Source organism: Prionailurus viverrinus, chromosome C2 (genome assembly GCF_022837055.1).
Source record: "Prionailurus viverrinus isolate Anna chromosome C2, UM_Priviv_1.0, whole genome shotgun sequence".
Classification (NCBI taxonomy): domain Eukaryota; kingdom Metazoa; phylum Chordata; class Mammalia; order Carnivora; family Felidae; genus Prionailurus; species Prionailurus viverrinus.
In genome coordinates, this window is record NC_062569.1 from 11396299 (window position 1) to 11411930 (window position 15632).

At 36.5% G+C, this 15632-nt stretch overlaps 1 protein-coding gene and 1 non-coding gene across 2 annotated transcripts in view; one reads left to right on the forward strand and one right to left on the reverse strand.

The window, feature by feature from the left end:
* Window positions 1-342: 342 nt before the first annotated feature.
* STT3B (STT3 oligosaccharyltransferase complex catalytic subunit B) overlaps window positions 343-15632 on the reverse strand; it is a 107439-nt gene continuing 92149 nt past the window's right edge. The window contains exons 9-16 of the mRNA XM_047875276.1: window positions 14872-15026; window positions 12301-12512; window positions 10612-10799; window positions 10038-10209; window positions 8985-9158; window positions 6993-7106; window positions 4285-4497; window positions 343-1970 (exon numbers count right to left, since the gene is read on the reverse strand). Of these exons, the coding sequence (XP_047731232.1) occupies window positions 1890-1970; window positions 4285-4497; window positions 6993-7106; window positions 8985-9158; window positions 10038-10209; window positions 10612-10799; window positions 12301-12512; window positions 14872-15026 (1309 nt within the window). The 3' untranslated portion in view covers window positions 343-1889. The remainder of the gene's footprint in view (window positions 1971-4284; window positions 4498-6992; window positions 7107-8984; window positions 9159-10037; window positions 10210-10611; window positions 10800-12300; window positions 12513-14871; window positions 15027-15632) is intronic.
* LOC125175831 (U6 spliceosomal RNA) lies at window positions 11586-11689 on the forward strand. Its single transcript, XR_007156006.1, has one exon. It is a non-coding gene; the product is annotated as a U6 spliceosomal RNA (small nuclear RNA).

A 15632-nucleotide genomic window follows, 5' to 3' on the forward strand; every position in this document is an offset into this window, starting at 1 on the left:
CTCCCCCTCTCCAAACATCTTATTGTACCGTACTCACCCTTCTTGTGCTGATGTGAGAGAATAAAATACCTACGTGAGATGAAGTGAGGTGAATGACGCAGGTATTGTGAGGCATGTTAGGCTACTAGTGACCTTCTGAAGACGCATCATAAGGAGGATCATCTGCTTCTGGATCACAGTTGGCCTCGGGCAACAAACTGAGGAAAGCAAAACCACAAACAAGGAGGGAGGACTACTGTACGCATATTCTCTGAAACCTTTGTAAAAGTGAACAAGGAAGGAATTACATGTTCGGTACTCTGTAACTCCTTTCAAAAAGAAAATTTTTGTAAAAGACAACACTTAACACAAAATTTGAATTAACTTTATTTCCCCTACAGTCAACAACTTCTCTGCATTGAATTTTAAAGCAACAAAGTAAAATAAAATCCCCCAAATGACAAGGTATCAGAAATCCAGATTTAGTTACACTTTGTGAAAATGTTCAGCCATTTTATTGGTCTGTAAAAGAACCATCATCTGGGTCAAAAATGAATTCTATAAATCAAAGTATATTCTACACTTTGGAAAAGAAAATCAGCAGTAACATTCTCACTGAATATTGTAAATTACACTTTTCTTCATAAAAGGTACATACTATTCTGCACTTTTCCACCAAAAGCAGTGGTAAGTTATGCTTGTTTATATAAAAAAAAGTTATATCCTGTGGCAGGAAAAACCCTTTCTCTTTCACTTTTACTAAACAACTGGAGAAAATTTTCAAGTCTATATAAAGTTGCCTATAAGCTGGAAAATGAACATGTTCAATCTCCATTTATACTTTAGTGCATTTTTTGACAATTGTCACATTTTTAATAAAAGTAAGAAAATGCATATAGCATTAAAGAGTGTTTCATCAAATGCTTCAGGAATTAAAAAAAAAAAAAAACATGGAGAAGATAAAATCATTGTGAAAGGTGAAACTATTAGAAAATAAGACAAATCCAGGCAAAGTTTACAAATCCTTTGTCATTTTGAAGAGTCACAGAAAAGGAACTCTGGATACCTGTCCCCTTTAAGGGTTTTTTCCCCCTTAATCTTTTGCATGTAAACATAGTGCTCATCTCAGTGATACCAAACCCGATCCCGGTAGGAAACCTCCTGTGCGGTTGCCATGCCTTCCGAAGGATATAAATCTAGCCCTTGAATGAACAATGCATGAGATCTGCTCTGTAAGTACCTGGTGAAAACAACTGCTAACAGCAGCAATAATGTGTCAACATAAAAAACTATTTGCATCAATTAGTTACTCAGAGGTCCATCTTTGAAACAGCAGCTTCTTAGAGCAAATAGTAAGCAACAGAAAATGTACATTTGATGAAACATTCTTTGCACTGGAGAAACATGAAAATAAATATAGTTCAAGGAAGTATAATTACTTTTCTAATACCTCTTTCTCAGACCTGTACTAGTTTACTGGTTCAAGAGAATCACATCACATTTTGTCATTTGTATTTTACATATTGCTATTTGGGTAATTCAGAGAAAATGTAGGTCTCGTAAAAAATAAAAACATTGACAAGTATGCATGTGCCAGGGACCAAATTAGAGGGTTCTTTGGTGCAATTAGTCCAAATTCTCAGATTTGAAGGATAATATGTACCAATAAAAAAAACCTGCTGTTAGACATTTACAGCAGTGCTCTGTCTTGCTTCACATTACAAATAGAAAATAGCTGTTCTCAATAGGCCAATTTTAGTTTTTAAATCAGGCATTGCCAGAAAATTTTGTACATTAATCTGGACCAGTGATGGTTCTGTACCCTCCGTTGTGAAACATGACATGAGCTAAAGGCAAAGACCGGTTCTCACAAGGACAACTGCTTCAAGTTAGGAACCCAAACAGTGCATTTAAACAGTCTTCTTAGATAGTTTCTTGCCTTTCTTAAAAACTAGTTTATTTTTAATGTAGCCACGCTTCCTTTTCGTAGTCTAAAAAAGAAAACAGAACATGTGGTATTAGTGCAGGTTTCTCCCAGCATAATATATACACACATGGTTGACAGCACTGTGACAAAGACTGTCTTAATAAGCCCTTAAGAGTTCTTCTCTTGGCTGCCTCCTTGAACAATCGATGAACACTAATAACAGTTCTATGCTAAGGATGCAGAGAGATCCAAGATAAGTTGGACTAGGTTCCTAGCTTTCAGATGAAAGCACTACCCAGAGCATTCCTCAAATGCACAGCATATATTCCTCACCTCCAGGTAAATGAGCCCCTCCCTCCCCTCCCAACACACTAAATGCCTAGCTGTAAGAATTACTCACACTTCCAGGCATGACAGAATATAACACTAGACTAAGGAATCAGGAAGTGTTAATGCTACTCCTGGTGTAGCCTCCAAGAATTAGCTGTGTGTCAGAAATCAAATTAACTTAGTTTTGGTATGTGTACAATGAAAGCGATTGTACCTATCTACAAAGATGAAAGAGAAATAGAATTACTTGGCACATCCTCCCAATTCAGGCAGAAAAATAATTTAAAAGGTGAAAACCAAACACCAAGGGGAAAAAAAAGCTGTAACATTCCCTGAGTTTCACAGATCTTTAAAAAATAACATTTTTCTAAACACCTCAGGATCCCACTAAAATACTTTCAACAGATGTTTTCTGGTGTAAGAAACAAATCGCTACACAAATGTGGCGGTAGAACTTATTGCAAAAAATTTAGAAGATAAATCATAAAGACACATGGGTCTCCACTCTGACCTATCTCCACTGATCCTGAAAAAAAGTGCTAATTTTTTCAAACAGGTGATTTAAAGCACTGGGTTAGAAGAGGCTGGAGACTTAAGAGAGGAAAGCAAATATTCCTCTAGTGCAGTATAAAACAGAACATAAAGCCATGGCAACCCAAACTTCAAAATCCATGTTGTTGGCTACTAGAATATATGTTTTGGGCACACAAGGCAGACAATTTTTACTGATCCATTCACTTGCTGATTTGGGGGAAATGACGGGAAGAGAAGGAAGGTCAGATTCAGAAAACCCACTATCATCAGCCAGACAGCAATTTCAGTGGCCTTGTTTCTCAGAAAGGGTAGGCCTCAACTGGGCTTAGAGGTCTCGGGAGTAACTGCCTTGAGACTAGCACCATTTGCTTTGACTTCTGCACTGATGTGACTCACCAGTTTCTCCTGCCACATGACTATAAAAAACCAGATCATTTGTCATGTGATGTACAAAAAGACTGTTAAGTGAATGTGATATGACTAACACATTGCATGTCAGCTCCACATTTAAATATATCAGTCTAGATATAGTGATCTATATCTGACAGAAAGTACTAATTTAAAAAGCTCTTATTTATATATCATACAGCTAATATTCAGCACTTTCATAGCACACACTGAAATAATCGACTTTGAATACATTTTAAGTAATGCAAAGGGAAAGGCAATTGTTTTAATGATTTAAAAAAAAATTCTGAACAATGTAAACTGAACCTAAGCATCTCTCAAGACTTACGACTGAAATGGGTCCAATAATTACTATTATAAGCGTAGTCCCGTAAAATGCAACCTTAATATTTTACTTGACCGGCTCATTATTTCCCATCTCCCATAGAGAGCAACCTATGTAAATAGTCATTTTTAGTGCCTTTTAGAGCTAAGATTAGATCTATTTGGCTTAAGTGAGCAATAATGACCTTCAATAAAATACTTCATATCTTACTAAATATTGCTTACAAAGCGACTATAATAGTCTCATCATAATTCCTGTCTACAATTTTGTCATGATCATTACATTTAAAAATAATTATCTTAAGAGAAATGATTTTTTCAAAAATTCAGCACTTGACCAATTCAAACTTAGTTTTTAGTCAATGAACAACAACATATTAAGAATGGAACATGAAAATGCAATATAAATTAGCTTTGACCAAAAGATAAACCAATTGCAACTGTACTTGGGTATTTGGCATTTTTACTTTCATAAAAGCTTAGAAAGTGATGGCCACAGACCTATCTTACTTTCAAATAAGTCTTACTAATTGGAATCACCCAAACTAAAAGCCAGAATGCCTCTGGAAAACCTCACCTCAGTTTACTAATAACCACTATGCTATCCAAAAAAGGCTGCTGCTTGAGATATCTCAAGTGCTCGGTTTGAAAGGAATGGCCTTAGGAGGCTAGCCTGATACTTACTTTGTAGATAAGCCATAGTCTACAGAGATCTAGCAAATTAAAATTTACCAGGAATTTTTAGTAATTGTTTTTCAGTAATGACTTCCCTTGGCACCCACCTTCTTTGACAAATACTTCTGTTTTGGGAAAATGTTGGTGACTCGAGGTTTGTGGTCTAGTGTCTCCCTGTTATCAGGTGCTTTCACTTTATATATCCTCACAAGCCAGTGTTCTGATGTAAAGGCTTCCTCCAAATGTTTGAATTTAATGTCCTTGTTTCCAATCTCAGCATTACGTGTTCGATCAAAACCTGGGGGTGTACGAAAATCCAGCTGCAAAAGTGACATTAGTATGGGATGTTAACCATATTAGAAAACATTCAGATGTAAGTGTTCTAATGAGTGAAACTCTCTCCCTTTAAACTAGGAAAACAGGGGCGCCTGGGTGGCGCAATCGGTTAAGCGTCCGACTTCAGCCAGGTCACGATCTCGCGGTCCGTGAGTTCGAGCCCCGCGTCAGGCTCTGGGCTGATGGCTCGGAGCCTGGAGCCTGTTTCCGATCCTGTGTCTCCCTCTCTCTCTGCCCCTCCCCCGTTCATGCTCTGTCTCTCTCTGTCCCAAAAATAAATAAACGTTGAAAAAAAAAATTTAAACTAGGAAAACAGAATCAGAGTAGTATCTTGTAACATTTCTCATATGTTGCTAACTAGATAGGAAGAACTCAGGAAGAGAGAAATTAAATACAGCAGAATTAGAATTGCACTGCACCCTTAGAGTAGATGAGCAGCCTGCGGGCATTAAAAAACCCAAAACAGCCAAATGAGATCCATCAAAGCCCTTTTTATAGGTTTACAGAGAAACACACAGAAGGGACTTCTTTTGTTTCAGGGCCTTGCACGAGTCGATTCCCTCAGCCTGAAAGTTCTTCATTCAGCTCTTCCGCTAGGCTGATTCCTTTCTATCATTTGGTCTCAGCCCAACACCATCTATTCAGGGAAATATTTTCTTGAAATTGGTGGTTGAGAAGTCTCCTCCATTATTTCCTTATCTTTTACTCTACTAGCATTCACTGCTAAAATGTTTTATTTATTTTTAAAGTTACCTGTATCCTCCACCAGGATGTAAGCTGCATGATGACTTTATCTTATTCAGAGGGTGGCTTTATCTCCCCAGTGTTATTTGTTAAATAAATGCACAAGTAAGCAGCGATACTACATCCAGAAAGTGGGAACTATAAAGGAAGTTAGAAAAGCCAAACCACGGGAGGATTTATGAGGAATGAAAAGAGGAAAAAATGGGGGGAGGGGAGAAGATTTTAAGAAATTCTCAGACTAAGTTTATGTTCACACAGAGCATGAGCAAATTCAACTTTAAAACAAAACAAACTCTAATAAGGGAATAAACTGTTCTTGCAGATCTACACAATAGAAAAGTTATCCTCCTATCTTAAGCACTTACTATTCTTGACTATGGAACGCATCAGAATGAGCACATGGTAGAAACATGACTTAAAACTGTTAATAATTTAAAGGATAGCCCCCCAAAAATGAAAGAAAAGTCCTTTAATGCTATCATTAATGACCAGAGAAACTAATCTTTGACCCATTTTCTAAAGTAGCCAGTTATCATGACTTAAGTGGTCCGTTCTTATGTGAGTGTAGAGACCAAGCAGTTGCCTTCAAGAAAAAAAAAAAAAAAAAAAAAAATCAAAACATAAACAAAGCCCTAAATCCAGTAGTAAAATTGTCTATTTTCTCAAAGCCACCTACAGAATATACAGAATATCATCACTGGTACTGTGTAATAGCCCTGTATGCAGATGGCAGCTACATTGGTGAGTGTAACAACCAAACTTGTGGAATCACTATGTTGTACCCCTGAAACGAATGTAACACTGTGTTGCCAACTGTACTTCAAAAAACAAAACAACAACCAGGAGAATGGAAAAACAAAAGCCACCTATAGAATAATTCTAATAATTCTAATAATTATCTTGACTCCTGGTATTTGTATAAAGTTCGACAAGCAATTTTTCCTCTGCCTTCTAGCATCAGCTTATCAGAAAGCGATATGAAATTGGGCAGTATTCACTGAAATCTCAGTATGACGATGTAACTTGGCATTGCAGTCATGCAATCTAAGAGCTATAAAAGACCTCAGAAATCAAGTCATCAGTCCAACTCCCATTATACAGACGAGGAAAAAAATGAGTCCAGGGAATGTGACTTGTCCAGCCAGAGCGGAATCTGAAACTGAGGTACTATGGCAGGAGGTCCAGTGTTTTCTTTTTGCCACCATGTTTCTTTGCACATTCACTCATTTTATGGACCCTTAAGCTTTTGTACCCACATCATTCTAATATCCTAGGAAACTCTCACCCAGATAGTCCTAACTAGTCATGATAACAGAACAGGGATAGAACTAGTATCTGAAGTGACTATGTAACTAAACTCTTTAATTTCAGGCTATTCCCCACCCAGCAGCAAAGTAACCTACTCAAGATCACACTGTTTCCTACCTAGAAGACTTCTCTGTAGAACGATGTCTTCCAAAGGCACGAGGTCAAAAGGTGAGATGGCAAGCAAAGGTGGGATCTGAGCCTAGTGTTAATATGTTGGAAAGAAACCTTTGTTCTAAAAAATTCTCTCCCTAACTTTTCATAGTTTCAGAAATCTAAATTTAAGGGGTGGGGAGACGGAATCTATAGATAAGCACATTTTTCTTCACAGCACAATTGTAACATTCATTATCCGGTTTTCTAGAGACAAACAAGACTACTTTAAAACTATTCCTTTGAAGAAGATTATGTAAGAACTGATATAACCAACCTGCATTTCTCCAAATCTGTAGTACGACATTTTATACATAAGACAATTCAACAACGTGGGGGATCCTGCTTTGTCTACACGGAATTCTCCTTGTGGGGTAAAATAGTCACTTTCCTATAAGAAAGAAATTAAATTTCTGTCAGTTCAGTATAACAGATTCAAAGCTACCAGTTTCCCCCTTTATTTCCCCTTATAGAGGCAGCTTTTGAAATATCTTCGGAAAGCTGTATTTAGTTACATCTGAAAAAAACATGGTATTAGAAGATTAATTTATAAATTTAACATAACCTGGAAAAAACCTAAATGTCCACCAGTAGGGAAAGGTTAAAGGAATCATGGTGCGCACACACAACAAAGCACACTGTGCAAATATGCAATAAAGGAATGGAGAAGGCTCTCCATATTCTAATACGGGAAGATCTCCAAGATCTACTGCGAAGTGAAAAAAGCAAAAACAAGATATGTATTTTGGTACTGCTTACCTGCTTGAATAAGAATCACAAGAAAATAATAAGTGATCACCATGGACTTTTGCTTTTCTTGGAGGAGGGGTTAGGTTATGATTGTGTATCTCTTTATATTTTATTTTTTCAACAATGTGAATGTATTAACTATTCTCAAATTTCAAAAACACTAAATTTAAAAAGCATGGAAACTGGAGCTATCATACGTCGCAATTTTAATACTGCTAAAAAGCAAATCCACATATGAAATCATGTACCGGGAAAATTAAGATTAATACAATGAAGTAATGTTTTAAAATCATATTGAAGGGAAAACATCAGAGCATTTACATTTGAACAGAAAATCAAGCGCTTTACTCTGTCCCTGTCATTTGACACACATACACACACTTTCCCGAAAGGTTCTTTTATTCTGGGTCACTGGTGAATCTTACTCTCATCTTTTGTCCCTTCATCATGTAAACCACAATGATGGGTGCCAATCCTCTATGAGCTCACAACTGAGAGGGAGATATAGCTTAAATCTACTAAAAGAACAGGCTGCATGTGATTTGATGATGAATAAATACCCAGATGCACCAGAGAAGGGCTTCTGGAAAGTGGACACAAATGTGGTGGGGAAAGTATTCAAGAAAGAGAAGAGTATATAAGTACAGGTATAAGTCAAAGAAAGAAACCACAAGGCAAATTTCATGGGCTAGAGTAGACTGAGATGGAAAAAAGTCGGCAGAGGGATAAGAGGCCAGCACAGGAAACTGAAGCATTAAGGGGTTTACATTCCCAGCTAAGGAGTTTGGATCTTATACCACTGCTTCATTACAGAGATTATTTCATACCAACCACTAGGCTGAGCTTCATCCACGTTACCACAAAATTTTCATAAGGGCACCACAAATTAACTATTCCCGGTCTCCCCATCAGTGATGATCTTAGGCTATCTTAATCAGCATTATAACACCAGAACCAAGAATGAGACCTAGCGCTTCAAGCATGTGATGCTGACTGGCCAAAAATAAGCGGTCCATAGCACCAAGCTGACAGTGCAGGGTTTTCGTTGCAACTCATGTCTCTCTGATTTCAAGGCCCTTAATCTACTGAAGGCTTTTAAGATGGAAAGTGACATGATCAATGTCATGTTAGATAGGGAGAGGAAGCAAGATTAAGGCAAAGACAGCAATTTCAAGGTTACCATCCTATTTCGGGTTTACAATCATAAGGGTTAGTATCAGAGTGGAAGCAATGGAAGTGGAAAAAAGGGGCAGAAGTGAGAGGCTGTGACAGAGTAAAAAGCAAGAGTCTTAAGAAAGGACTGTTTTGTAGGGGAGAATAGAAGTACCAGGGGTGAATTTCAAAAGTCTTAAACCTGGAAAAATGCTCATAGTACATTTTTAATAAATAGTAAAGTAAGAGTGAGGGACGAATTTGGGGCATAAGATGACAAAAACAAGTATTATACAATTAGCATAGGAAAATTACTTGGGACACTGGAAGCTGCCTTTCACACATATGCAATGATCTAGCTTCTTACCCGAATGTCTTTTGGATGTTCCCCTTCAGCTATCCTAACCATCCAGAGAAACTTGTTGATGTCATCACCAGAATAGCCAATAACTCCTCCAAAAATAACCAAAACATAATCTACATCCAGACTCCTCATGATTTTGTAGGCTGCTGTTTCGTTTGAAGACATAGCTTTTCCTACCTATAGAATAAAAAATGAGAATGTATATATTTAGTCCCACAATACACTTAAAAATAAAAATGTACATTGGATGGAATGTACATTGATTTACATGGAATTCTTTTTAAAGAAATGATCTGCTATGAATTCAACAAATTTACCAAGATTTATAAGCTTAACACTTATACAGAACAGAGCCAATTACAGCAGGAATGTCAAAATCTGAATACATGTTCTAATAGTTAAGTTTCATGAAATTAATATTTTAATATAAAAGCTGGCAAGCTTAATAGAAATACAGTTTCTCAGAAGTGCGAGGCCAGGGATGACCAGCGATCTAGCTGGTACAAATATATTCTTCTCAGTCTACCGGATGTCCAATGATTAGCTACAATGCTAATACAAATAGAACTCATTTGCTTAACATCCATTATCTATTTAAAATCTTTAGAGAACCGAGAGGGGATTACCTTAATTTATGCAAATTACTTATTTGAATGGACATAATTTACATGCCCATACAATGCAGTACCTTTGGCTTTACATCCTTGCAAATAATTCAGTCTACAATTCTGAATGAAACTTAGATAAATACCATTTCGTTTTCATGTTTTAAAAAATTTTTAAGTAGGCTCCATGCCCAACGTGGGGCTTGACTTCATGACCCTGAGATCAAGAGTCGCTTGCTCTATAGATTGAGGCAGCCAGGCACCCCGAGTCCATACCATTCTTAAAAACAAAATATATAAGCATACCTGGAATTCGCTTTGTTCAATAAATGTGTGAAGAGTTATTTTGAGAATTCAGGAAAGAATACTTTTACCCACATTCTCTACTTAATCACAAGTGAAGCCTGACCGCTAAGGATTTGGAATTTTTGATCTTTTATCAAATTCTTACCAGTGCTATGTGGCTGTTATTCCAGGTGTTGTTATCCACCAAAGTAGTTCTATTAGCCATTCCAGCTATCTGATAGCCATAATCCCACCAAGACATCACTCGGGCATGTTCATCTGTATTTTGCCTTAGCCAAAAATAAGCTTCTCTAAAATCATCTAAGATATTCCTCGTGCTGAAAAGAATCACAATATTCTTGTAAATAAGATCTTAAATGTGAAGAGGGTAATCTAAAATCTTGAGGCGCTGAACCATTAAACAATCTCATGTTTTAAAAGCCTCAACAAGAGGACGGGAAATGTCCATGAAGAGCTAGATATGCACACAAATCACCTGGCTATCTTAAAAAAAAAGAGCAGATTCTGGTTTAGTAGGGGCCTGATACTCTGTAAGTCTAAGTACCCAAGTGAAGCAGAAGCTGGGGTGGAAGCAGGGGGGGCGGGGGTGGGGTTTGAAAGAAAAACGTGGTAGATTCAAATGCAGGGCCTCACAAACATCATTCTATCTTTTGAGACAGAAAAAAAAAAAAAAAAAAGAGTAGGTATAAAATCCTTTTGTAGCCAAGTTACTTTCTTACCCATCATGATTATAAGAGGCAAGGACCACACTGGGACTGGAGTAGGCATTGCTTGTGACCCAAGTACAGTGGACTGCAAACATCATCAATAGCATCAGCATCAACATGGTGACAATGCTTTTTATATTAGGACCTAATCCCTCTTCAGTTTTTTCTTGTTCAGTTACATGTTTCCTCACTTTACCTGCCTGAAGATAGAAAATACTGGTTAGACTAGTTCATCATTTGCCTTGCTTCATTAAAACACTCAGGGAAAATGTTGGGAGAATGTTAAACCAATTTAATTCTTTGAGAATGAAAATGTACAATCCTCAGGTATTCTTGTGTGGGTGATGCAAGGTTTTCTAAAAATTACCAAGGTAAATTCTAAAGTTAAATGTGAATGAGAAGGCTACCCATTCCAGGAGCTGATTACAGGGCAAAATATCTCCAGTAAGAAGCTTTCAAATCCAGGTGCCCTTCTGTTTTACTTAAATACAAATGAAACAAAACAAAACAAAACAAAACAAAACAAAACAAAACAAAAGGAGATAACCAATAGGCCTCATTCTGGCAACCTTTTCTTAGAAAATGTGAATTTCTTGTCCTGAAAATGACAATGGCCACTTAAAATTCAGATCTACAGGACTTCGGTAGAAGACAAGCCCGCATTATCAGAATCCATCTTCTAATTACCAAAACCCCAAAATAACAGACTTGTGAAGATTACGTTTTTGAAAACAACCAAAAAATCCCACCCAAAACTGAAAGAACAGACTCATACGTTCTCAATTGCAAGGCTAGTTAACAAAACACAAAACCACCACCACAAAAGAATGTGCTTTATTAATACAAATCTGTATGAGTTATAATTGGACTTATAATAATGAAATGAAGACTTTTAAAGTTAATATTTACACGAGGAAGTTTCACTGGTTATTGGTATTTAAAAACCTAGTTAATATTCAAACAGTAAAGTTTAATATGTCATCCAAGTGCTTGCTTGGGAGCACATGTACTAAAACTGGAACAACATGGAGAAGATTAGTATAACTCCTGTGCGAATGACATGCATATTCCTGAAGCATTCCGTATTTTTTCATGAAAGGTTCTTTCCCCCCACCCTCGTGAAAATAAGTAACAACTTGGGATAAAAAACAAAAAAACAAAACAAAACAAAAAACCAAAAACAGTCATCCAAAGCAAGTGCTCTAATTCTTACAAGTCTTTTCTATTCCTGAACCAAATATACTCCTGCTGTTACGTGACAGGTTAAAAGTGAATTACATCATATTGGCCAACCGCTTGTTGCTAACAAACTAGAGGCTTTCTTCCCTTTATTTTACTTTTCAATCAACCAAATATTTAAAAAGTTTACACTGAATAAGGATCTGAAGGAGAAGCACTTGTGCACATAGTTTCAGCAATGCAAAATTTTATGTAACTGAATAGAGCACAAGGTTTTTCCTCTTAAAAGTGGAGGAGTTTTAGAGAAAACCTGACAATAAGAAATGAGAATTCCTTCTGTGATTGCATCATATATTCTTCAAGCTAAAAGACCAAACAGGATTCAAATTCTGAGGCAAACAGTCAAGACCAACTAGAAATGTCACAGGCTGTCTAAATCCTTTTTCTTAATATGTATAGTTTTTACCATGGTAGAAAACATAAAATATTTAAAAATTTTAAAGGCCTTACTTAGATTCCCACCTTATCATACAAATTTCCTGGGTTTCTTTTATCATCCTCATCACTGCTGTCTTCCACAGGTGGGTTTTCCCTTTTCATGTCATCCCCCAAATAGTGCTCAAAAACATTTGAGAAGGCAATTGCAGATAGCATACAGACGACCGGAGTCAAAGTCAACATCAGCCGCACCATCACTCCAGCAAAATAGACAGCACTGATTGCATACAGAGCAACTGCAAAGACAAGTTCTCTTATGACACTTCAGAAGATGCTCACAGGAAACTCAACTCAATATTTAATGCTACCAAAGCTAAAAATAAGCCAAAGTTAAAAAGAGACAAACATCTCATTAAAGAGCTAATTGTTTTTAAACTGATTAATACTGACTGACTGTTTCAATAGTCATATTTAGAAATTGTAAATCAAATGGACTAAACATTACATATCAACAGTTTTAGGCAAATGTATCATGATTTAAATTTAATTATGGGAAAGAAGACAATTCATTATTCGTCGATAGCATCACATATTAGGAAATCCACAGCTGACAGATGAAAACATATTGGGTGAATTATATTATTAGGCTCAATAAGTTTACAGAAGCAAACAGTCAATGAAAAGCCAGTACAAGTATTTGGTTTACAGCCTGCTTTAAAGTAAGAATAGGATGAGGGGCCTGGGTGGCTCAGTTGGTTAAGCATCTGACTTCAGCCCAGGTCATGATCCTGTTGTGATCTCAAGCCCTGCTTCAGGTGAGCTCTGCTTCTCTCTCTTTCTCTCTCTCTTTCCCCCTCATGGGATCTCTTTGCCCCTCTCAATTTTTGGCCTCTCACAAAGAAAAAAAAAAAAAAAAAAAAAAAGAATGGGATGAGAAGAATATAACTTATTAACCAAAGGAGGAACTTGTAAAGTTACTGTCAAGAGATTTAAGAACTCGTATCTCATTTGAAACTAATTTTTTGACTAAAAAATAGACTCATTATACCATATCCTTAAATGTATAGCTCAATGAATTTTTACATACCCACACATCTATGTAATTACCACCAATACCAAAATATAGGACTCCTGTATATATCTCCCTCAGAAGGAACCCTCATGCCTCTTCCCACTTCATAGCTGCTATCGCACCTCCCCCCCACCCCAAAAAGGGTAATCACTATTTGGATTTGGACTTCTAAAACATCAATTCAGATTTTATTCTTGAACTTCTTAAAAATGAAATTATATAAAAAAAGTTCTCTTCTGTATTGTTTTTCTTTATTTACCCATGCTATTCTTTTGTTTTTGTTTTGAGAGAAAGAGAGTGCGCACGAAGGTGGGGGATGGAAGGGGGGAGAGGGAGAGAAAGAGAGGGAAAGAGAGAGAGAGAATGAACTGAATGAATCTTAAGCAGACTCCACGCCCAGCGCAAAGCCCAATGGGGGACTGGATCCCATGACCTTGGGATCATGACCTGAGCCGAAATCAAGAGTTGGTTGTTCAACTGATTGAACTGCCCATCAGGTGTCTCTACCCATGCTATTCTTTGATTAATTGCGTGTTATACTACATTGTACAAACAAGTAAGAATTTATTAATCTATTCTACTGCTGATAATCTTTGGAATGTTTCTAATTAGGGGCTACTATGGATAAAGTTGCTATGTACACTCTTAAACATGTCCTTTGTTGGCCATAGCACTCACTCCTCTTGGGTATGTATATACCTGGGATTGGGATTGCTGAGTAATGAGGTGGGCAAATGTTTAAGCTAAATCCTTCTTAATGACGGGATATTAATACGGCCTTATCCAGAGCCCACTGATCTATATAAACAGGGCAAGAAGGAATACCATCCTTCGTTATATAACTTGCACAAGTGCTATTTTTCTCTCCTGACTTTACTCTGGAAGAGTAACTTGAGTGTCACTCATGGTTCATGTATCATACTTGTACAGGTTCAAGTCCTGGTACTACAAATTATTTGATTGTGTGACCCTGTGCATGTTAAAAACCTTTTTGAAGTTTCACGTTTTAACATGTGCAAAACAGCCACAACATACTTCTTGCGATGACTGAATCCTGTAAAGGTCTCTGGTATCTGCTTATTTTGCCCACTTATATTTCAAATGTCATTAAAATAGTTTGTATTACTGTCTTTTTAGTTGGAAATATATACAAATCTATCAGTGAAGAGGGTGTTTACTTAAAGATGAAATTTTACATCTGTTTACACTGAAATTCGGGCAATGGATGCCCCTGCGAACTTCTTCCTATGTAATCAGATCTAATATAGAAAATAAAGACTATATTGTCAACAAAGTTATAATTTCCAATTCTCAGCCATGGTCTATAAATAACATTACTCTCTCAGAAAACATCATCAATTGAATGAAAAATTTATGTACTAGTTCTCAATTAAAACAGTTAATGAGTATATACATAATGCAAATTCACAGAATTTTTCTTGGCTAAACACACAAAATAAGAGAAGAAATTTATCTAGAATATGCATAGCCCCAGCAAAGAGATATAAAACTTTAAAGTGATAATCTCAATAAAGAAAATAAACAATTGTTCCAAATCAAAGTATTGATTAAAAATCTCTTACCAAATACTCTTTCATCGTTGATATTTTTAATGCAGAACCATAGGCCTGCTGGGAAGGTACACACAAGAATATGTAGATCAAAGAAGAAAGACACCCAAGTCGTAGGTTGATGTTCAGACACTGATGCAATAATTGGAATGTGTATTTTTGCATACCTGGTATTTAAAAAGTTAATATTGTTTAAAATTAAAATAGGAAGGAGTTCCTTTTAGATGAAGAAATTTCCTTTGACTGTAAATATGGTTCCTATTCCCCACCCGTTCTTGCTTTAAAAGTATGTTCCAATGTAACCTGCTAACTAGAAATAAATCTAGTCTACATGGGTAAAACTAAAAACCAATATGCCACCCCTAATACTGGAAGAGTTCTCCAAAACCAGTTATAAAAGTGTTGGTTCTGACTTCTAATACAAAAATCTTTGCTCAAATAGGAATTTCCTGAAGTTTTGCTTACCATCTCCTATGTTTGTACCAGCAAGTTTCATTCTTTTGGACTTACTACTAGCAGAAATACCTTATCTATTAAGGTACCAAATTGCCATAATACGTTTCCTAACAAAATGATGCAAATGTAGGTGAGGGAAACGGAGAGGACAAATTACTCCTGAAATACCCTGGGATCCCAAAATAGTCAAATAAATTACTTACAAAAATTTGACCTTGTAATTTGACCTATTCAGAGTAACTGTCTACAACCAGGGATTTCCCCCAAACTTTCTGGTGATCCACGATCTCTTGAAATATGTGTCTAAATGTCAGCTT